Source organism: Gadus morhua, chromosome 21 (genome assembly GCF_902167405.1).
Source record: "Gadus morhua chromosome 21, gadMor3.0, whole genome shotgun sequence".
Taxonomy (NCBI): Eukaryota; Metazoa; Chordata; class Actinopteri; order Gadiformes; family Gadidae; genus Gadus; species Gadus morhua.
The window spans coordinates 21718056-21741377 of NC_044068.1; the positions used below are offsets into that span (position 1 = coordinate 21718056).

General features: G+C 44.8%; 1 protein-coding gene across 2 annotated transcripts in view; it reads left to right on the plus strand.

Annotated features, from left to right (window-relative positions):
* The window catches only part of ift172 (intraflagellar transport 172), a 98284-nt gene that overhangs the window by 4785 nt on the left and 70177 nt on the right, over nt 1–23322 (plus strand). For both annotated transcript variants that reach the window (XM_030344742.1, XM_030344741.1), the window contains exons 11-15: nt 12753–12914; nt 13896–13949; nt 14741–14844; nt 16032–16117; nt 20156–20268. In XM_030344742.1, the coding sequence (XP_030200602.1) occupies nt 12753–12914; nt 13896–13949; nt 14741–14844; nt 16032–16117; nt 20156–20268 (519 nt within the window). The remainder of the gene's footprint in view (nt 1–12752; nt 12915–13895; nt 13950–14740; nt 14845–16031; nt 16118–20155; nt 20269–23322) is intronic.

The window sequence follows — 23322 nt, forward strand, 5'->3', positions numbered from 1 at the left end:
TTGGCTTCTTATAGTCTTACGGTACGGCCACACCAAACGCGTTAAGGCCGATTTATGCTCAGTTACGTAAGCGTAAGCGCAAGCGCAAGAGGCCCTTGCGCACCCCTTGCGCGACTTCTCACGTCTTGCGTGCGTCGGGCGATTTTTCTAGACTTGCGTCATTTTTTACGTAAGCTTTTACGCGAGCCGCGCAGCCTGCAAGGCTGTGATTGGTCTGCTCGTCTGGTTACTACTTCCTGTCTGGAGTATCACATTTCCTGTTTTCATACCGCCACCTTCCACCCTATCTGGCACATAATTATGCGAACCCTTTATGCGAACCCTTCCACAGGGGCAAAGTGCTATTTTGATGCGCGACATCAAACAGCTGATGCGGGATTGTGAGCCATTTTAATGATCTTGTCACCCGATATTCGTTCTATTAGGCCTATTGGCCTTATTTGTTTTAGTGTTAGCCAATTTGAATTAATTACGTCATGTTTTGTGTTCACGTTCTATGTGAAACTTAAGTGTTCATGTTCTGTGTGAAACATAAGTTCAGTAGCCTCTTTGAGTGAATGAAATTTGAAAGCGTGAGTGTGTAGTGAATGAAAAATGTGTGCGTGTATGGTGGGACTATTTTCTGTATTTGATAAATAAACCCCTTTTCTCTAATAATGCTGCCTACCATATAATTTATGTGGACATTATGCACTATAGCTTAAAGCCTTTGGCTATAGGCCTACACTTAAATAATTCATTCATCTGTCAAGGCAGTAGCTGTTGTATAAACATTTGATATGGATATGAATTAATGAGTTTGACGTAAACCAAATTAGGTAACTTGTGTAACATAACTAATGAATCAAAAGTCATGCTGACCAATGTATATATATTTATTGGTCAGTGCGCATACCCAATCGTACATTGTACTGGTGGGGAAACACGCCAGCATCTGACAAAAAATAATCTGCCAGCTGCTCCCTGACAAGTCCGGTTTTGGTGAGAGTCGGGAAGATATCGGATGACTCACGAAAGGAGATCATCAAACTTTGGCACATAAACAAACCAACGACTCCCACAGACAAAGACGTCATTCTCGAGGTCGTCTTCAACGAAAAACTTTACTCCACATATTACTCCACCTACTGTTCTGGCGGTAAATTGCTTGGCAACACGCGCCACACGCGCAACCTAAAAGGGAGCATGAATTGCTTTGAGTAAATTTTGCGCAACAACGTAACACCAACGCTGAAGCATGCAGCCGCCTTTACTCGCGTTAGGGGCGTCAAAATTCAGCATTTTTGCATAGGGAACCATTGGTATAGGCGCGTAGACGCGTTACATGCGATGAAGCGTCGCGTTAGGGGCGTTACGCGCGTCAGACGCACGTAATTACGCACGTAAACGCAGTAACGCGCCCAACGTGCCAACGCCCGGAGTTCAGAAATCTGAACTTTCAACGCTCCAACGCGTGACGCTTGGCCGCGATAGCCAATCAGCGTGGAGCTTGACCCGACGTCACTGGCAGAGAGTAGTGAGCTTGGACAGAAGCATACGGCCGACATCTTTCTTTATTCTGGGTGGAAATAGTAACATAGTTACGCTATTAAATGCGTTTATGGAAACATTTTTAGCGAGAAATGTGCATTTTACTTTCATAATGTTCGCTCGGTGAATGTGAAGGATGTTTGGTTTGATAGTTATAGGGTTGCCAACTTTCAGAAATTAAAATAAGGGACGGCCACCACGGGCCCGACTCCTGTGGGGCGGGGCGCCCGCAGCAGTGGTATGTTTTATTTTGTGCTGGTGTTTTTAGTAAAGGGTTGATCAAGAAAGGAATTAGTCATACTTAAAGCTCGAAATGCTTTATTACCACATAACATTCTTTTATAAAGTGCAGTCAATTAAATCTTGAATGAAATCTCTTTGTGTGGCGTGTGCAGCAATGAACTTTTAAAATATAAACTAAATAAACTGAGAACTTCATGTTACTTTTTAAGTGCATAACTATAGGGACTCTCTTTGAACATTTTTACAAAAAAAACCAGTACAAATAAACAACAAAAACACTTATAAACTTATGTAAAAAAAGAGTGCAAAACATTGCTCCTTCCCTCAACATTACTCCTCCCCTCAAAACTGTTACTTCTTTTTCCAGGTGTACTTCTTGTTACTCCTTGCAGCACTGAGTAACTCTTTGTCTTTTAAAGCGCTGTTGTAAAACTCTGAACAGGACTGCTCAAAGTTGAGTGATCAGGAGCTCATTTCTCATGAGCTCTGTGGAGCACCTGTTCCTGCAGTCACTCCATTTGTTGGCCATTCTGGAGAAGATCCTTTCCACACATCCAGTGGATGCTGGGATGCTCAGGATGTGTCTGGTGATAGACAACATGTTTGGCAGGTCAGCTACTCGAAAGAGAGCCACCCACCTGGCAGCCACACCTTTGGACTTCCATTCATCTTCAGCATCTTCTTTGAGCCTCTTCAGAATGGGTTTTGCTGTGGAGCATTCATCATAAAGTTCATCCATGTTGACTTTATGGATGAGGTTGAGCTTGGTGGTCACCCTCTCAATGTCAGTAAAGGTCATGGTGCCATGGTGCAGAGAGAGAGGTTGCAGTGAGAACAACCAGTAGTGTTCCGAAAAGTTGAACCATTTCTCAACATATGAGAGTGCTGTGTTGAGGAATGCACTAAAATCTGCCCTTGCCATGTCAGCATCAAGTGGACGGAGACGCTGCAGCTTCAATTTAGTTAAGTAGCCATAGAACTGTTAATCTCGTCTCTGTGTGAGCTTTTGCTTGAAGTTTTCCATGATGGAATATAACTCAACACAGGTGGTTTCATCACTCTCCAGCTTCTTTACAACTTCCTCAAAGAGAGAGAGGATATTATTGCAGAAAAGAAGGTAAACCTCCACAATGTCTCCATCTTCCTCAGTTGAGTCCTCACTGAACTTTAACAATGCTCGAAGTTGTTTAGGACACTCCTCCCCCCAGGCTGATGAAGTACGATTTCAGTGCAATCCAGGTTTGCATTAGCCGGGTGATGGCTGGATTAAGGGAGAGCCACCTGGTTGTGACATGTTGCAGAATTTCCTGGAACTCAACATCATAAAACCTACAAAACTCTTTGAGTGATTCTCTTCGTTTGGCAGATGTGGAAAAGAAGGCATAGACCTCCAGCACAACATTTTCCACATCTACAGTGAGCTGGTCAAGAGCATGCTTCACTGTGTTGTGCAAAATATGGGCATGGCAGTTTCCTTGCAGCAGATCTTTTTGTTACTTCTGCAAGTTGGTGAAGACAGAGTTGTGAATTCCATAATTCACATTTGTGTTGTCTGCAGTGCACTAAATGCTGTCACATGATCCAACGATAAGCCAAATTTGTCAAGCGACTGCTCTGTGAGAGCTACAATCCCAGCAGCGGACTCATCTGCATTTTCAATGAAATCCAGCATTTTGTTGGTGACCCCGCATTCTGGACTGAAGTATTGAACAGCAAGGGGGAACATCTTCCTGTTTCCTTTATTTGATGCATCTGTCTGAATGGAAAATGGGAGGGGTTTATCTGATGTTAGGGCCTTGAGAACATCAGCCACTGCCTTTGGAGCAAGGACATCTTTAACCACTGACTCTGCCATTGTTGTCCCTATACATTTTTTTTTAAAAAATTTTGAATCCAGGAGAATCTTTTGATTCAGTTTATGTGCACAGTCAACACTGTTGTAGCTGAGGTTGTGTCTTACTGTGTGGTACACCTGTGTCACCTCAGCTGCGGTAATATAGAGAGGAGGAGTGGGATGACATATTTGTCGGGACTTGACTCAGGGACAAGGACTCAGAAGCAAAACTCAGAAGACGGCAGTATGTTTAAACCAAAACGCTTTACTAGAAAAAGGTAACAAAAAACGCTCTCATGGAGGATACAAAACTATAACCAAAAGGTGCTCGCTTAGGAGTATACAAAACAGTTAAATACAGTAGTGTCTGCAAGTGTCAAAAACGAACAAATCCTGAGGCTTGACAATACGCTAGGGACGCAAGACGAACTGACATTAGACAAAGGAAAACAAGGGCTATTTACACATGAGGGAGGGGAACACAGGTGAGACGAATCAGAGACCGGGGAGGCAATCACAGTTGAGAAAGTCAAGTGCCTGAAACGAGAGGGAAAAGGGAACTACAAAATAAAACAGGAAGTGAATGACATGAGTGGTATTAACTTGGCTCAACAGAATTAACAAACTTTGCGTGACATGACAGTACCCCCCTTTCTAAGGACGGCTCCTGACGGCCCAGGCACCTGAAGATATTGCCTGTCAAAGTCCTCTATTAAGGATCGATCCACCACGAAACTGGATGGGATCCAAGACCTCTCCTCTGGGCCATAACCCTCCCAATCCACCAGGAACTGCCTCCCTCGACCTCTCTTACGGACAGCCAAAAGCCTTTTGACAGTGTATGTTGGACCGCCATCCACAATCCGGGGTGGGGGTGGGGGCTTGGAGGCGGGAACCAAGGTGCTCTCGGTGAGTGGTTTGACCTTGCTGACATGGAATGTGGGATGTACTTTCAGAGACCTGGGGAGTTTTAACCTCACAGACACAGGATTAACCACATTGGACACTGGGAATGGACCAATAAACTTGGGAGCTAGCTTACGTGACATGACATGGAGAGGCAAGTCCTTGGTGGCCAGCCAGACTTTCTGACCTGGCCTGTAGCATGGAGCAGGCCGACGTTGCCGATCTGCAACACTCTTCATCCTTGTGGCGCTACGCAGCAGGACCCTGCGAGCCGCAGCCCAGATGCGGTGGCAGCGACGTACCATGGCATGGGCAGAGGGGACTGTGACCTCACCCTCTGTCTCTTGAAACAACGGAGGCTGATATCCATAAGCACACTGAAAGGGTGAGAGCCCGGTAGCAGAGGTAGGAAGTGTGTTGTGGGCATATTCTACCCATGTGAGGTGCTTACTCCAGGAGGCCTGGTTCTGTGAGACTAAGCAGCGGAGGCAGGTCTCCAGCTCCTGGTTAAGCCTCTCAGTCTGACCATTAGACTGAGGATGATAACCGGAAGTGAGACTGACGGTGGCACCTAGGAGATGGCAGAACTCCTTCCAAAACTTGGAAATAAACTGCGGTCCACGATCCGATACAATGTCTCTGGGGAACCCATGGAGCCTGAAAACATTGTTCATCATAACGTCTGCTGTTTCTTTGGCTGAGGGGAGCTTGGGTAGAGCAATGAAATGAGCCATTTTAGAAAACCTGTCTACCACCGTCAGCACAGTGGTGTTACCTTCCGAGTAGGGGAGACCGGTGACGAAGTCCATGGATATATCTGACCAGGGGCGGTGTGGGACAGGGAGAGGCTGAAGCAGTCCCATCGGTGCTCTGGAAGAGAATTTGTTTTGTGCACAGATCGGACAAGCCCCCACGTACTCCTTGACTGCTCTTTCCATGGCCGGCCACCAGAACCTCTGCTTAATGAAAAACACAGTTCTTCTTACCCCTGGATGACAGGTGAGCACCGACGTGTGAGCCCAGTGGATAACCTGTGGACGGAGGGACACTGGGACAAACAACCGGTCTTGAGGACAACCACTAGGTGCCGGGCTCACCCCATTAGCACTCTTCACCTCTGATTCTATTTGCCATGTAACTCCTCCTACCACACTGTTAAGTGGTAGGATATGTTCAGGTTCCTTGGCAGCAGGCTCAGGATCATACAGACGGGACAGAGCGTCAGGCTTGGTATTTTGGGACCCAGGTCTGTAAGAAAGTGAGAAGTTAAAGCGATTGAAAAAGAGGGACCACCTGGCCTGGCGAGAGTTAAGTCTCTTGGCATTCCTTAAGTACTCAAGATTTTTATGGTCCGTCCAGACCAAAAAAGGCTGCTCCGCCCCCTCCAACCAGTGCCTCCATTCCTCTAATGCAACTTTGACTGCTAAAAGTTCCTTGTTGCCTATGTCGTAGTTCTTCTCAGCTGGAGTCAATTTACGTGAGAAGAAGGCACAAGGGTGGAGTTTGTTGTCCTTGGCCGACTTCTGTGACAGAATGGCTCCAATGCCGACATTTGAGGCATCCACCTCCACCACAAACTGCCGTCGCGGGTCTGGAACCGTGAGTATGGGAGCCGTGGTGAACCTTTCCTTCAGCTGTTGGAAGGCTCGCTCCGCCTGAGGATTCCACACAAACGGAACCTTGGAAGAGGTGAGAGCATGCAAAGGGGACGCAATGGCACCGAAATTTCGAACAAACCTCCGGTAAAAGTTAGCGAACCCTAAGAACTGTTGCAACTTTTTGCAGCTGGTTGGAGTAGACCAATTGACCACAGCACTGACCTTGCTAGGGTCCATCTGGACCTTATTCTCTGAGATGATGAACCCTAGGAATGAGGTAGTGTTCACATGAAATTCACATTTCTCAGCTTTCACAAACAATTGATTTTCCAGAAGCTTCTGGAGGACCTGTCGGACGTGCTGGACATGAGCCTCTTCATCAGGGGAAAATATCAAAATGTCATCCACATATACAAAAACAAATCTGTTCAAATAATCTCTAAGCACATCATTTACAAAAGCTTGGAAGACACCAGGTGCATTAGTTAAGCCGAAAGGCATCACAAGATACTCATAATGTCCATGAGGTGTGTTGAAACCTGTTTTCCATTCGTCCCCCTCCCTGATTCGAACCAAATGGTAAGCATTACGGAGATCTAGCTTAGTGAATATTTTGGCGTCCTGTAAAAGTTCAAAAGCAGAGGAGATGAGTGGGAGGGGGTACCTGTTTTTAACAGTGATTTCATTCAATGGAGCATAGTCGATACAGGGCCTGAGAGACCCATCTTTCTTCCCTACAAAGAAGAATCCGGCTCCCGCCGGTGAGGAGGAAGGCCGAATCAACCCAGCCTTCACCGAGGATTTGATGTATTCAGTCATGGCCTCCTTCTCAGGGCCTGAAAGAGAGTACAGTCTGCCCTTGGGGATGGGAGCCCCCGGGAACAAGTCTATGGCACAGTCATAGGGCCTATGTGGGGGAAGTGATGTGGCCTTAGCCTTGTTGAACGCCTCCTTAAGATCAAGATAACATGGCGGCACCTTGGTGAAATCTGGGAAGTCAGAGTCACAATCATGCTCGATTGGTTCAGTCTTGGTCTGGACATGATTGACAGTTAGACTAGTGTCGGTCTCGTGAACCTGGTCTACCTTACCAGTATTGTCTCTAAAACACAACTCGCGGCAACCTAATCCCCACTCCTTGACCCTGCCCGATCTCCAGTCTATATGGGGGTTATGTCTGGTCAGCCATGGGAAGCCTAATATGAGTGGGTACAGTGCTGAGTTGAATAAATGGAACCTTATGTCTTCTGTGTGTTTATCGGCGAACGTAAGTGTGATGGGTTCTGTGACATGGGTGACATTGAATAAGATTTTACCATCTAGAGCCCTGGCTGTGATGGGTCGAGGCAAGATCTCAGTCTTAATGCTAAGCCTTTTAACCATACCCCAGTCCAAGAGATCTACATCCGCTCCAGAGTCTACCAGCACCTTCCGAGTGAGAGTCTTGTAATGAGCAGATACCTGGACTTGGGTCAGGGGACGAGAAGGGAAGTTGAAGACAGGGGGTCGGCTCGCCAGCGCTCTCCTCCTCACCGGCGAGCCTGCCCTTTTGCTGGGCATGATGACCACTGATGGTCTGGTTGGCCACAGTAGAAGCAGCAACCCTCATGTTTACGACGCTGTCGCTCCTCGGGTGTGACCTTAGCCCTGCCCAACTGCATGGGCTCCTCAGGAACCTTAGTGAGCGCTGGTCTCCCCGGAGAAGGTTGAGGCTGGAGCTGTGGCGTCCAGGCCGTCCTGGGAAAGGGAGCAGAAGTGCGCAGTCTTTCTCTGCGCCTCTCTTGAAGACGGTTGTCTATGCGAGTGGCCATGGAGATTATTATATCCAGATCGGTGGGAAGCTCTAGGGGCGCCAACTGGTCTTTGATGGAGTCTGTGAGTCCATTCATGAAGGCATCAATTAAGGCAGGGTCGTTCCACCCACTGTCTGCAGCCAAAGTCCTGAATTCAATGGCATAGTCTGTGACTGGCCGATTGTGCTGTTTAATTTGCATTAGCACCCTGGACGCCTCCCTAGCTGGGAAGGAGTGATCAAAAACTCGGCTCATGGTGTCAGTGAACCTGGAGAGTGTTTGGCAAACAATTGAGTCTCTGGACCATTCTGCCGTTGCCCATGCTGCCGCTCTACCCGTCAAATGGGACATAACAAAAGCTATTCTAGCCTGGTCGGACACAAATGCAGCTGGGTTGTGTTTAAAATGTAAGTCACAGAGCACCAAAAATGGCCTACAGTCCCCTGAGTCTCCGGAAAACTTATCTGGAGCAGCCAGCCGAAGTCCAGTAGACGGGAACCGGGCATGGTCCAAAGCAGGAGTGTTCTCGGAAGCAGGCGTAGGCGTCATGGCAGGGAGTGAAGCTGAGGGATCAGCCTTAACGTGTCCAATGAGAAAACTGAGTTGATCTGTCAGGAGGTTTACTTGTTCGGTGACAGAAGACTGGAAATTCCCCTGTTGCTCGGTGAGAACCCGCAGTCCTTGGTTAATGGAGGACAGGTGTTGCTCGTGCTCATGTAGACGAGCACCCTGGGCTCGCATGGCTAGCTTCACCACTTCCGAGTCTGCTGAGTCCATATTTATGGTCAGTTCGTTCTGTCGGGACTTGACTCAGGGACAAGGACTCAGAAGCAAAACTCAGAAGACGGCAGTATGTTTAAACCAAAACGCTTTACTAGAAAAAGGTAACAAAAAACGCTCTCATGGAGGATACAAAACTATAACCAAAAGGTGCTCGCTTAGGAGTATACAAAACAGTTAAATACAGTAGTGTCTGCAAGTGTCAAAAACTAACAAATCCTGAGGCTTGACAATACGCTAGGGACGCAAGACGAACTGACATTAGACAAAGGAAAACAAGGGCTATTTATACATGAGGGAGGGGAACACAGGTGAGACGAATCAGAGACCGGGGAGGCAATCACAGTTGAGAAAGTCAAGTGCCTGAAACGAGAGGGAAAAGGGAACTACAAAATAAAACAGGAAGTGAATGACATGAGTGGTATTAACTTGGCTCAACAGAATTAACAAACTTTGCGTGACATGACAATATTGTTGATCAAATTGAACATTTGTCTGCTGCCTGTCTTGTCACTCGAAAAGAAGTCAGGTCATCCAAACAGTTAATCCACACTAATAATATAATTGATGTAATGATCACTGAAAACTGCATTCCTCAAAAATATAAAAATTGTGACACAGAATACACAGAAAGCTCTACAAACATTTTTAATCTAGGAAATGTATGTATATTAAAGAATAAAGGTTTTCTTTTAACAAATGTATTTATTTATTTATTAACTGATAATCCATTAGTATGATTTGTTCTTTAAATGGCCATATATAATATTTATATACTTCTGTATATTAAATAAATGGTCGTTCATTCGACTTTTAAAACTCAACATCCTAAACAATCAATCAAACCACAACAGTTTACTAAAATAGGCTCTGCCCATGCACTGCGATGTTCTGGCAAAAGCACAACCAGATAGGAAATCAATCACAACATAATGTCCCATACCGTATCAACCTCAGGAGATGATTGGGGTATGAAGAACTGTGACACTGACGCTTGGGTCTTCTGTGATCTTTCGTGTCTGCAGTGTTGCTCTCCTGTTGCATGCTGTCTGATGTCAGACAGCCCACCGTGCGCCACTGAAAACACTCGCCGACATATTTGACAACTTGCCTTGTAAACATCTCCACTGACGCTGTCCAGTCAAGGATGTGCGTCTTCCCACTCACGTCCGTACTTCTGCAAGCGTTTACGCTTTTGAGGACGTGGTGGAGTATCGGGTGATTTTTAAAAGGCGCGGGTTTTGTGAGCAGCGCCGGTGTATGGTGTCTGTCGCTAGGCAACCGTGACCACCACACGCATGCGCAGACACACAGATGACCGGAGCGGGTCTTGCGTAGATCCCGCCGCGACAATTTTGCTGACCGTAGTATTCCCTGTGTTTTGTTTTGATCATTATTGTTAGATTTAGTATTTGTGTGTGTGACAGACATGTGTATTGGACATTTATGGAAATACGGAACAAATTGCGTCCCGTATTGGTTCAATACGGGACGCAACATTTAATTGCCAAATAAGGGACGATTCCGTATTTTACGGGACGGTTGGCAACCCTAGATAGTTATGACGAAGAGCGAACGCTCCGTTCACTTGCATGGACAGAGTCTCTGGTTGCTAAGCAACCTCAACGTCTTGGCGGACTATTTCTCTGCTGATCAACACTACGAATGCTGGAAACACACCAGACACACCATGTGAAGTTATTTAACCCGATTATTGTTATTTATATAAGAGATTATTTAATCTAACCCGATCTAAACTCTATCACCCAAACACGGCGGCGTTTGGGTTTCCTACCTCGGCTCAATAGTAACATAGTTACGCCATTAAATGCGTTTATGGAAACATTTTTAGCGAGAAATGTGCATTTTACTTTCATAATGTTCGCTCGGTGAATGTGAAGGATGTTTGCTTTGATAGTTATGACGGAGAGGGAACGCTCCGTTCACTTGCATGGACAGAGTCTCTGGATGCTAAGCAACCTCAACGTCTTGGCGGACTATTTCTCTGCTGATCAACACTACGAATGCTGGAAACACACCAGACACACCATGTGAAGTTATTTAACCCGATTATTGTTATTTATATCAGAGATTATTTAATCTAACCCGATCTAAACTCTATCACCCAAATACGGCGGCGTTTGGGTTTCCTACCTCGGCTCGGACTCCAGCGCAGCCACGTCCGACAACTATCTTTATTCTGGGTGGAAATAGTAACATAGTTACGCCATTAAATGCGTTTATGGAAACATTTTTAGCGAGAAATGTGCATTTTACTTTCATAATGTTCGCTCGGTGAATGTGAAGGATGTTTGGTTTGATAGTTATGACGAAGAGGGAACGCTCCGTTCACTTGCATGGACAGAGTCTCTGGTTACTAAGCAACCTCAACGTCTTGGCGGACTATATATCTGCTGATCAACACTACGAATGCTGGAAACACACCAGACACACCATGTGAAGTTATTGAACCCGATTATTGTTATTTATATCCGAGATTATTTAATCTAACCCGATCTAAACTCTATCACCCAAACACGGCGGCGTTTGGGTTTCCTACCTCGGACTCCAGCGCAGCCATGTCCATGGCAGCCACGGCCGGCAACTTTCTTTATTCTGGGTGGAAATAGTAACATAGTTACGCCATTAAATGCGTTTATGGAAACATTTCTAGCGAGAAATGTGCATTTTACTTTCATAATGTTCGCTCGGTGAATGTGATTGATGTTTGGTTTGATAGTTATGACGAAGAGTGAACGCTCCGTTCACTTGCATGGACAGAGTCTCTGATTGCTAAGCAACCTCAACGTCTTGGCGGACTATTTCTCTGCTGATCAACACTACGAATGCTGGAAACACACCAGACACACCATGTGAAGTTATTTAACCCGATTATTGTTATTTATATCCGAGATTATTTAATCTAACCCGATCCAAGCTCTATCATCCACCCAAACACGGCGGCGTTTGGGTTTCCTTCCTCGGACTCCTAAATCCAGCGCAGCCACAGGCTGGGGGGGGGAAGTTTTGGGCGGTCTCATCTACGCGCGTATGTGTACGCGCGTATCTGACCATTTTTGACACAAAATGGTCAAGCAACATTTTAGCTGCGTTACGCGCGTACATGGTAAGCGAGGTACGCGCTTGGTGTGTTCGCACCTTTACAAATCAGACTAGAGACAAGCTCAAATTCTTTGGCCTCATATTTGTTTCGACCAATCATGATGCTGTAGGTTGGGTTCCATAAGCGCCTGATGGAGATTTACCATTCACACTTGAGGCTCACTGCAGTAACGTTAGATTGACGATATACTCTTGCAAAATTTAAAAGCCTGTTGAAATAGGTCAGAATTCTTTCAGATTAGTCTTGGTCTAAAAACAATTTTTCCCACTATTAGGTCGCTGATATCGTCATTCAACAGGTTTTTTCCTAATATCAAGGACATGGTTTGGCAGTCAGGGAAACATGTGTGAAACATTGTCCAATGTGTTAACAGGACAAATATGAAATGAATCGGCTCTAGGTCTGAATGATTGGGGAAATAATCCAATTGCGATTATTTCGACCAATGTTGTGATTGCGATTTATTATGCGATTTTTCTTTTTTAAAGTCTTATGTTCTGTATTATTCAGTAAACAAGCAGTTAATCCTTCTATAGTATGACCAACACAACATTGGAAGCAGTCAACATATAAACTGCTCTTTCCTTTAGGACAGGCCTATGTGTTGAGATGAATTGATGCACAAATTTATATTATAACATCTTTATTTAACTATTGAATTGTGAAAGGAAAAGCAATTATTTTGCAAATCGCAATCTACTACATCGCACTGCAGTTTGAGTTCTGAAATTCGTTCAGCCCTATTCCAGAGTGAAGAAAAAGCCTTAGAATCCAGCTTGTTAGTCAAAAAGAATCCCTGGTCCAGGCTGAGCCCAGGATGTCCTCAAATCCAAGCAACGCCCCTGCTCTAACACGGTAGGATGTCGTGATCCCAGATTTTCTTCTTACTTTCCATGCTCATTCAGATCCATGTCTCCCCCCCACCCCCCCACCACACCATCTAGGTGATCGTGAGGAACCTGTCCAGCGGGACGCGGGTGGTTCTCAAGTCTCAGTACGGCTATGAGATCGAGGAAGTGAAGATCATGGGGTCAGACCGCTACCTCGTGGCTCACACGTCAGACACCCTGCTGCTGGGAGACCTGCTCACCAACAAGCTCAGTGAGGTCAGCCCCTCAGTGTACCCCTCAGTGTACCCCTCAGTGTCCTCTACCACTCTGTACCCCTCAGTGTACCCCTCACTGTCCTCTACCACTCTGTACCCCTCAGTGTCCTCTACCACTCTGTACCCCTCAGTGTACCCCTCAGTGTCCTCTACCACTCTGTACCCCTCAGTGTCCTCTACCACTCTGTACCCCTCAGTGTCCTCTACCACTCTGTACCCCTCAGTGTCCTCTACCACTCTGTACCCCTCAGTGTCTTCTACCACTCTGTACCCCTCAGTGTACCCCTACCACTCTGTACCCCTCAGTGTCCTCTACCACTCTGCTATACCCCTCTTTGACCGATCTTAAGTGGCGTTCTGTATAACTGTCTCTTTGCATGTATATCTGCCACAAGGTTTGGATGCACTGTCAGTGTTTCCCCTATATTTTTTTGTAGCAGTGGTGCTGTGAGTAGGTAACCTAGCAACATTAGGAGGGTCCGTGGGGCATGCCCCGCGGAAGAACATTTTGAAATATAGCCCTTTAAATGGTTACTTCTGGTGAGATTTTTTGGGGGAAAATGTACAGATTGAGCCTCCAAATATGACATAACAACCAACAGAGACACGGTATCTGCTGAGACCAGATCATTGTGCAAATGTGCCTTGAACTTCAACTTAACTTTTTTCACTAGGAGCACTGTGGCCCCTAACTGAACATTTTAGGGGCACACACCGTAAATCAACCTGCCAATGTGATATTCTCATTTTTTTTCCCTGTGTACTACTACTAATAAATATTTAGATAATAGATGCAGAAATTACAATATGCCGTTTCAAAATCAGTGTCACATTTTGTTGTGATTCCCATCTATACCAACTTTTTTTTTGCAGTGGCGCTTACAATCCAAATGCATGTAGGGGAAACACTGATATTTGTTTCCCCTACATGCGTGTACATATGAAACACTCATATTTAATGTGAATGTTTTGACTGGCTCAGGTGGCATGGCCAGGCTCCGGGGGGAATGAAAAATTCTTCTTTGAAAATGAAACGGTAACTAAAACACACAGAAACACACACGGAAACACACACACACACACGGAAACACACACACAGATACACAGAAACACACACGCACACACACGGAAACACACACACACACACACACACACAGAGAAACACACACACACACACACGGAAACACACATACACGGAAACAAACAAGGAGACAGACACACACAAACACACACACACGCACACACGGAAACACAGACACACATACACGGAAACGCATACACACGGAAACACACACACACACGGAAACACACACACACACACGGAAACACACACACACACACGGAAACACACACACACACAAACACACAAACACACACACACAATATTATACTTTTGAAAGGATGTAATAAGTACACTTTTAGTCTGTAACTGTATTCTGTATTAATTTCGTCGCATTCAATTATACCAAAATGTACTAAGGTATACCTTAACTACTACTATAGATATACTTCAATTTGCTCCAAGTGTAAATAGTATACTAAAATGGCACAACTTTTGACAACCTTTAAGTGTACTGAAGTACACCAGTGAAAAGTATGATTACTAGCATTCGAAACACACTTGCAGTACTATTGCATTATATCACCAGTGTGTTTGAAATATACTTAAAAAGGAATTAGAATTCAATTGATAGAATATAATATTGTTGATGTTTATTCTTTACATCAACATAATTATTTACTTTCCTCTCTCTAGTGACATGTTTTTCAGGTGTGTGTGATATCATTGTTTTTCTATTCAATTGACCTGTTGTTTTTGTGTTTCAGGTTTGCATGATATTTAACGCAGGGGAACTCAGCCTGGTGGAGTATGAAAACAACCAGATCCTGGGATCAGTCAGGACAGAGTTCATGAACCCTCATCTCATCAGGTTGGTGTGGGAGGAGAACACCATGGCACCAAACCAGCTTGGCCTGAACATAGAATAGTGTGTCACCATTCACTAGATCATGACACGTTCACTTCTGGTCCATATGATGTCAGGAGAAGATGAGAAATAATATTTGTATGTGGCATATCATAATAACACAGCCCTGTCAAGAATTTTGGCAAAAGACATATTACATAACTACAAGCTTATCAACTAGTACCACATCTCGGTAGAATGACTTTCCTGAACAATTTAGATATCGAACAACCAAGATATCCAAAGGAGATTATTTTCAAAGCAACAAATAAGGCTAGCTTTGTACTATTATTGAAGACATCGCACATGTTAACATAGTATTGAAGTCCTATTATTCAAGAAAACCCACATGTTGACATGGGTCCTATTATTGAAGAAGACACTTGTTTACATAGTATTAAAGTCCTATTATTGAAAAAAACCCACATGTTAACATAGTATTAAAGAACTATCATTGAAGAAAACCCACATGTTAACATAGTATTAAAGTACGGTACTATTATTAAAAAAAAGCTGACATGTTTGTTTACATAGTATTAAGGTCCTGTTATTGAAGAAAACACACATGTTAACATGGTATTAAAGTCCTATTATTTATAAACTAGCTCTAACTCAGTAATATAGTCATTTATTGTAGAAAACCGAGACTGTAACTCAGTAATATAGTCCATTTATTGAATACAACTCAGACTGTAACTCAATAATGTAGTCCATTTATTGAATACAACTCATACAGTAAGGCAGCAATATAGTCCATTTATTGAATACAACTCATGCAGTAAGGCAGTAATATAGTCCATTTATTGAATACAACTCATACAGTAAGGTGGTAATATAGTCCATTTATTGTCAAATAGTCTAGGGTTGTTGATGGAGGTTCATGCCTATTGTCATCATAAACAGGAAACCAATTTTAACAGCCGTAAAGAGAAAATAAAACGGTATGCTCAAATTGAGTCCAAGTTACGTAACTATTTGTACATAATTAACTTACCTACACTGGCTGCTGTTTAATTTAGGCTAGTCTCTATCTCTCTCTCTCTCTCTCTCTCTCTCTCTCTCTCTCTCTCTCTCTCTCTCTCTCTCTCTCTCTCTTTCTCTTTCTCTCTCTCTCTCCTTACCTCTCTGTTTGTCTATCTGTGTATTCACAGTGTCCGTTTGAATGAGAGAAAGCAGAAAGGAGTGGAAGATAACAAGAAGCTTGCATACCTGATTGACCTGAAGACTATTGCCATTGGTAAGGAGAGTGCCATTGGTCTGGGCAGTGAATGTTTTGTTTTCATTGGAATGGCATTGATCAATGGATAACTGTCCTAAATGCTAAATCACATTTGTACATTTGAGAACCATTATGCATTCCAAATGAAACCTAGTGATCAGATGTATACATCTGTAGGGAGAAGGCTGACAGTCATATTAAACCTAGTGATCAGATGTATACATCTGTAGGGAGAAGGCTGACAGTCAGATTTATTTAAAGGCCAAGGGCGATGTTTTTTTATTTCTTTTGTCAGAGCATTTAATTTATTGATTGCTGCCAGCCTCTCCTGGAGCGTGACCTATCGTGGGGAGAGGTTTGTGTGTCCCTGTGAACCTGCGGCCGTGTTGTCTAGAGCCTGGTTTTCCTGGTAGGGTCACCCAGGGCAGAGTGTTCTCAGGTGAGGAGCCAGACTAAGAGCGGTTCACATAGACCCCAATGAACAACCAAGATAGAGGAGGAGAGTCCCGGCCCGGAGGCAGCCCGGGGCCCTGTCGGAGCCCGGCCGCGCACAGCCCGAAGAACGTAACGTGGCAGCCCCCCCATCCGTCCCGTGGGCCCACCACCTGCAGTGTTACCCGCTGGGGGTGGCTGCGCTGGCACATGGGTGGCAGTGAAGGTCAGGGGTCTCGACGGACCAGACCCGAGCGGCAGAAGCTGGCTCTGGGGACGTGGAACATCATCTCACTGTGATGAAAGGAACCGGAGCTTGTGAGGGAGGTGGAGCGCTATCAGTTAGATCTGGTGGGGCTTACCTCTACACACAATCTGGGACCGTCTTCCTGGATAGGGCTTGGACTCTGTTCTTCTGCGGAGGTGCCAGGGGCGTGAGGCGCCGGACGGGTGTGGGGATATTCAAGGGTGGTGGGGGGGGTAAACTCTAACTGTTGTTTGTGTGTATGCACCGAACAGCAGTTCAGAGTACTCGGCCTCTTGGAGCCCCTGAATGGACTCCTGTACGGGGCTCCAGTAGGGGACTCCGTAGTTCTGCTGGGAGACGATGGAGACATCTGGAGAGGCGTGGTGGGGAGGAGCCGTCGTTTGATATTGTGCTGTGTGTTACACAACATTTGGGAGGAGATGGTGACCGCTTTTTCGAAGATATTGCAGACATACGTGTTACCTTGCAACCCCCTGTACAAGCTCTACCTGATCGGGGCCAGCAGGAAGGAGCTGATGTCAGGGCTGCATTAATGCGCTATTTCAATACGCAAGAAGAATAAACACAAACACACATATAAATATTTATTTTATTTGGAAGCCGGAAATCGGAGGAGCAGCATCCTCCCCTGATGGGCGGGCTGGCCCTCCCATCATTATTATTATTATTATTATTATCATTATCCCATATTATTGCTCTTTTTCAATTGCAGCCACAATTTGTCCCATGAAGCCCACCAGAATTGCTTGTGGTCTCCATTATTTGTAAGATTGTTGGTTCTGCTCAAGGAACAATCTATCCCTTCTTTCGTCCTCTCCATGTGCTACAGCAGATCCTGTTACTTCCAAAAAAAAAGAATACCGGTAACTTAATTTCAATTTGGTTACAATTATTTTGGTAAGTCTTACTTAAGATAAAACTCATTAAGTTTGCTCAGTATTAAAAGTCAAGTATTTAAAAACCGACAATATCATGAATTGTCAGTCAGTGGAGATGGTGCTCTATTTGACTTGGTACTCATAACATTTGGACTCTGAATATTCTGTATTATTATTATATTATACATTATAATATATATTGTCTTATTATTATTATATTATTATATAGAGTAATCATAGTAAATAAAACAAACATAGCCCCTAGGCTTTAGGGCACCTGGCGTATTGTAGTCGGAATGCACAGAACTGGGGTTAGACCCGGCCCCGGCCCGGCCCCGTGGCAGTGGAAAGGAGATGTATGATGGAGGCAGAGTTCGAGGTTGATGGTTGTTCGTCTGACCTGTGAGTATGTCCATGCGGCCTACATGTGTTTTGTGGATCTGGAGTAGGCGTATGACCGGGTCCACCTGGAGAAACTGGGAGGTGCTGCGGGGAGTATGGGGTGAGGGGATCACTTCTCGGGGCCATACAATCTCCGTCCTCCCAAAGTGAGAGCTGTGTCCGCGTTCTCAGCAGCAAGTCAGTTTTGTTCCCTTGGGGTTTTGGGTGGGGATGGGTTGCAGTACGGTGGTCTAAGGAGCTCATCACTGCTTTATGCAGATGATTTGGTCCTGATGGCATCATCGTCCTGAGACCTTCAGCACTCACTGGATTGGCTACCTGTGTGAGGCGGCTGGGATGAGGATCAGCACCGCTAAATCTGAGACCATGACTCGTATCAGGAACCGGTGGATTGCCTACTCCGGGTAGGACATGAGTCCTTAGCCCAAGTGAAGGAGTTCAAGTACCTTGGGGTCTTGTTCGCGAGTGAGGGTACGATGGAGCATGAGATTGGCCGGAGAATCGGCCTACTTTAGTATAACAGCACTTGGGTTAGTAAACAAATCACAACAACTAACATAAATTTGAAGTTTTATTCATGAAAAATATGAACTATTTACATAAATAAATCGTATAGGGCGAGTAGATTCAAAATAGTCACAGCTCATCTTGAGCATCTACTGTCTCCTGGTAGCCACGGTACTGCGCATCTTGTGCTTGGTAATTAGCTCTGATGGTCTGGACAACACAGGAAGGCGATACTGTCTAAGAAAGATAAAGAGAACAATATTAGCAAAGCAAGATAAATTATGCCTTGAGTAGGTTATACAGCATTACACAGACTTCAAGCTAACGTAACGTATCCTATGCTTTACAATAAGATCTGCTACTTTCGGATAACTACATTGTCACGTTCCCCGGGACTCAAAACTATTGTACCCAATGTGTTAGTAAAAAAAAATCTAACACTTACTCTATGCTATGCTCAGACGTCTCTTTCTCACAGCGGGCTTTGGCTGGCGTTTACAGTTCACTTTCTGGGTCCGGAAATATGTATCCTATACCCAACTGTTCAGATGAGGCGGAAAGCCTGGCTGAGAGGTTACACACATGGCCCCGTCCTCGCCAGATTCAGACATTTATTCTAGAAGAAACTGGCATAGCTGAAATTCGCTGCAGCACAGGGACTCTGTGTTAGTGTCTATAGGCGACCAGAGCAAACAGGTACACCACCAGTTCACTCCAGCGCAATCCGGCTCCTCGTCCACAGCAACAGGCAAGGCTTGTTCAGCTGCAGCCGCATTAGCCTCCTCCTCTATTCGTCTCAATTCTTCCTGGCTGTATTCTGGCTCGTACAAATAGCCCTGAATGTCAGAATCCAGCAATAGATTTTCAAAATCCAATCGGCTGTTTCCCATTGCAAATTTGCTTCTGCCATGTTCAGAGGTTTGTGTCGGTCTAGTTCTCGAGCTAAGCGGGGAAGAAACATGGCGGACATTGTGTTTACACCTTATTACCCCTCATTCCTTATTAGTTGGCTTACAAATTTGCGGAAGCAGTGTTTTGTAGTCCTCGGCCCTTCTAGCAAGCAAAGTTTTATTGAGATGACGTCAAACGCGTCATTTGACATTAAGTCAGGAGAAATTTAGATCAGGAAAGCTGTGCTAAGGGACGACTGGGTTAGTCTGTGGGATTTTTTTTTTTAATATATCTCAATAGCGATTTTATAATGATAGAACTCTGGTTATGAATCGGTGAATAATCCCTTTAATGATTCCATGGATACAGCAAATGCATATATGCCCTGACTGATTTTATTTCATCCCTTGCCATTGATAAAGGGATTTGTTCATAAATTGGTGGTATGGATGCAGCAGGTACCATTACTAGTGGAACATGCCTGTAACAGTTCCCTCGTCCAGAGAGGACCGAGTCAGGGCAAAATCTGTTTTTTATCATTGTAAATAATAACAGGGTGCTAGTAATTATTGTGCCCCCCCACAATGCGCATGATGGATATCTGTCTTCTTTGTAGCATGAGTTCGAACCCTGCTACCCAGATATCATTCTCTCTAAAAGTCTCTCTCTTTCTCCCAGTGGACTTATCTGGAGGATACAACCTTGGAACCCTCAACCATGACTCTAGAATCGACTGGCTGGAGCTGAACGAGACGGGCCGCAAGCTGCTCTACCGGGACAAGAAGCTGCAGGTGAACCACGTCGACCCCGGGGGGCTAGAATGATATATAGTATTAACCTGAACTAGGCGGGGATCTGGAGACACAAAGGGCAAGGAAACATGGCACATTTACAAAACTTTCAAAGCAACTGGAAAAGAGGCAGTAGGACATGAGATAGTTGAAATGGATAGTAGAGTTTGACCGTGCATTTATTTTACTTGGATTTTTATTTCCAGAGCCACTGAACCCAAAATCGTATTTTTAGGTGTGAGTATATATCTTCTATGATGTTGACCATTGTAAACTATTCCACTTTGTTAACTTAACTAAAATGATACCGTAATTCATTAGAAAATGTTGTTGGATCCTGTTTTTGGGCAGTCTCTGTAGTCCACGTCCCACGCTGCCCTCTCTACATACCCTCAGGTTCACTTCACCTCGCAGTAGTCTCTGCCCTTGTCTTTTAAGTAAGCATCCCACAACTGCTATTAAAGCAAGGGATGTTGTAAAGTGCAAATCTGCAGGATTGAGCCACCGCAGTGATGTTTGCGGTGCAGCATAACTGATTGTCCAGTACCACACCGAGGTTTCTGGCAGTTGGAAGAAGATACAGTGATTTTCTCAACGGTGACCAGTAAGTCCATGTGTGGGCAATCTTTCCCTGGCATTAGGAGGAGCTCAGTCTTGTTGAGGTTAAGCCTCAGGTGATGGGCAGTTGTCCAAGTGCTGACGTCTGCCAGACATTCAGATATGTGTGTTGCTATCAGGGCTTTGTCAGATGAGGGGAAAGGGAGAAATAGCTGAGTTTCGCCAGTAGGGATGTAATGATATACCGTAAAACGGTATATCGCGATATGAAAGGCCACGAATGTCATCCGTACATTTTTTCATGTAATACCGTGTCGCGGTATGGCCGCGAGATTGCATGGTAAATGCGCACTGTCATTGTGGGGAGTATGGTGAGCGACATTGTCATTAAAACGTTGCGCTCAACTTAACACGGTATGCCCAGGCGGCCCACACCACACAAAATAATAAAGCATGGACACAACACCACTGAAATATGACTCCTAACTTGAAAATCAACGGTCCCCTCTCACGTGGACCTTTGTTTGTAAACACTAACCAGCTCAGTGTTGCACTGTCCATTACAACAACATTATGCACACAGCATCCAAGAAGAGAAAACGCTAGCAGATAAAAAGAGAAAGAATAGCGATTGAAACTAGCGTACCTGTTGGAGCAGAAAGTGGTTCATCACGGGTCAGTAATTATGAATCCAGGCGAACAAGAAATTGCAGAAGGAGATGACGCATCTCCGCTATTTAGGCCACCAAAACGGACCAGGTCGGCAGTGAGGGAATTTTTCGGCTATCTTTAGGATAGCGGCAAACACGTCCAACATGGCACATCATCTCCGTGAGAAACATCCACAAGACCATGCCAATATCGTCAAATCCACGGTAAGGTTGGCGAACATCCTTGACAGATGATATAAATATGTCCAATGATCCTTAATATGTTCACCATAACTTTACGTTAGCTTGTGTACTACCGGCATGTTGCGCACAAATGTGGAATCATTACTAGGTCACACTTAGGTGCCGTTTCCCACCTCCGATAGTGAGAGGGAGGGAGGGGTGAGAAGAGTGCACAGTAAAAACATACATTTTGAGAATAATTAACAAATACAAATATTGTAATTCTTTTTTTATTTAATTAAGTCAGAATGTATTGAGATAAAAACTGTGTTCAATAAAAAAAGATTTGATAGTCCTTCAAGTGCGCCATCAAGCAACCAGCCTAATATAAAATAATCCTTTGCCAAGGGAGCAAAATATGCTCCCAAATCAAAAGAGGCGAAGGAATTAGATGATGCAGTGGCATTTTCTATTGCAAAGGACATGCTTTTCCAAGTGGTTGAAAAGTCTGGATTTAAGGATTTGATGCAGAAGACGGCCCCACGCTACAAGCTGCCATCTCGGGTTTACTTTTCTGATTCAGAGATTTCCCAGATGTCTGAAAAGGTGCGTGCGACTGTTCAGAAAAAGGTGTCTGAGGGAGACCTGTTGACGAGCAGAACCCCTACATCAGTTTAACCATCCACTACATCTCCCCGGATTGGAAGCTGATGTCCCACTGCTTGGAAACAATGTATTTCCCGGAATACCACACCCACGCCCACATTTTAGAAATGATCAACAGTATTCTCCAGGCTTGGAAAATACCAAAAGAGAAGATTGTCTGTTTCACAACTGTTACGTCCCCCTGCTAGGGGAAGGGGTGGCAACATAAAACCAGATGTGGTTGGTTTAACTGAAAGCGTTTATTTAGCCCAGTGCCAGTGATAATCAATTTAACAAACATAGGAGGCAAAACTACAAAAGGAAAAGGACCGTTGGGTGCTGTCCAAATCAAAGAAACGAATACAACCAAGAAGAAGCTCACAAAATACAAGGGTGGAACAGCACCCCTACGTCTAGTGTGTATAACAAAGTATAACTGCAAGTCCGTGTACGATAACCCCTAAACAAAACTCTGGCCCAGTTCCCGTGCAGCAAACTAGAGCCTCAATATAACAACGCTCGTTCCAAGACCCAACGTGGCAAGCTGCATCTCCGAGGCCAGCCGCCTTGAATGTTGAGCTCGGCTGTTCTTTATCCTCCCGGATCCTCGGCCCTCCGGTGCGGCAGCCAATCACGTCCGGGGAAAGGCACATTCGAATTAACATAATTGACAGCCAATCACACGCGGGGCAAACACATGACCATTAGCATAACTGAGGATTGTAACTGAGGATTTTGCCCATGAGTGCGGGGCGTCAATCCGCAGCCGTAACACCCCCCCCCCTTAAAACAAAAAACATTTGGCTTTGATAACATAATTAATTACAAATTACAGCAGTTATCAAACTACAACCTAGACAGAGCATCTGCCAACACGTTCTCTGATCCCTTCTTGTGACATATTACCAAGTTGTACTCTTGGACGATCAACGCCCACCGCATGAGCCGCTGGTTGTGATTGTACATGCGAGATAGAAAAACAAGAGGGTTATGGTCGGTGAATATTACGACTGGTAAT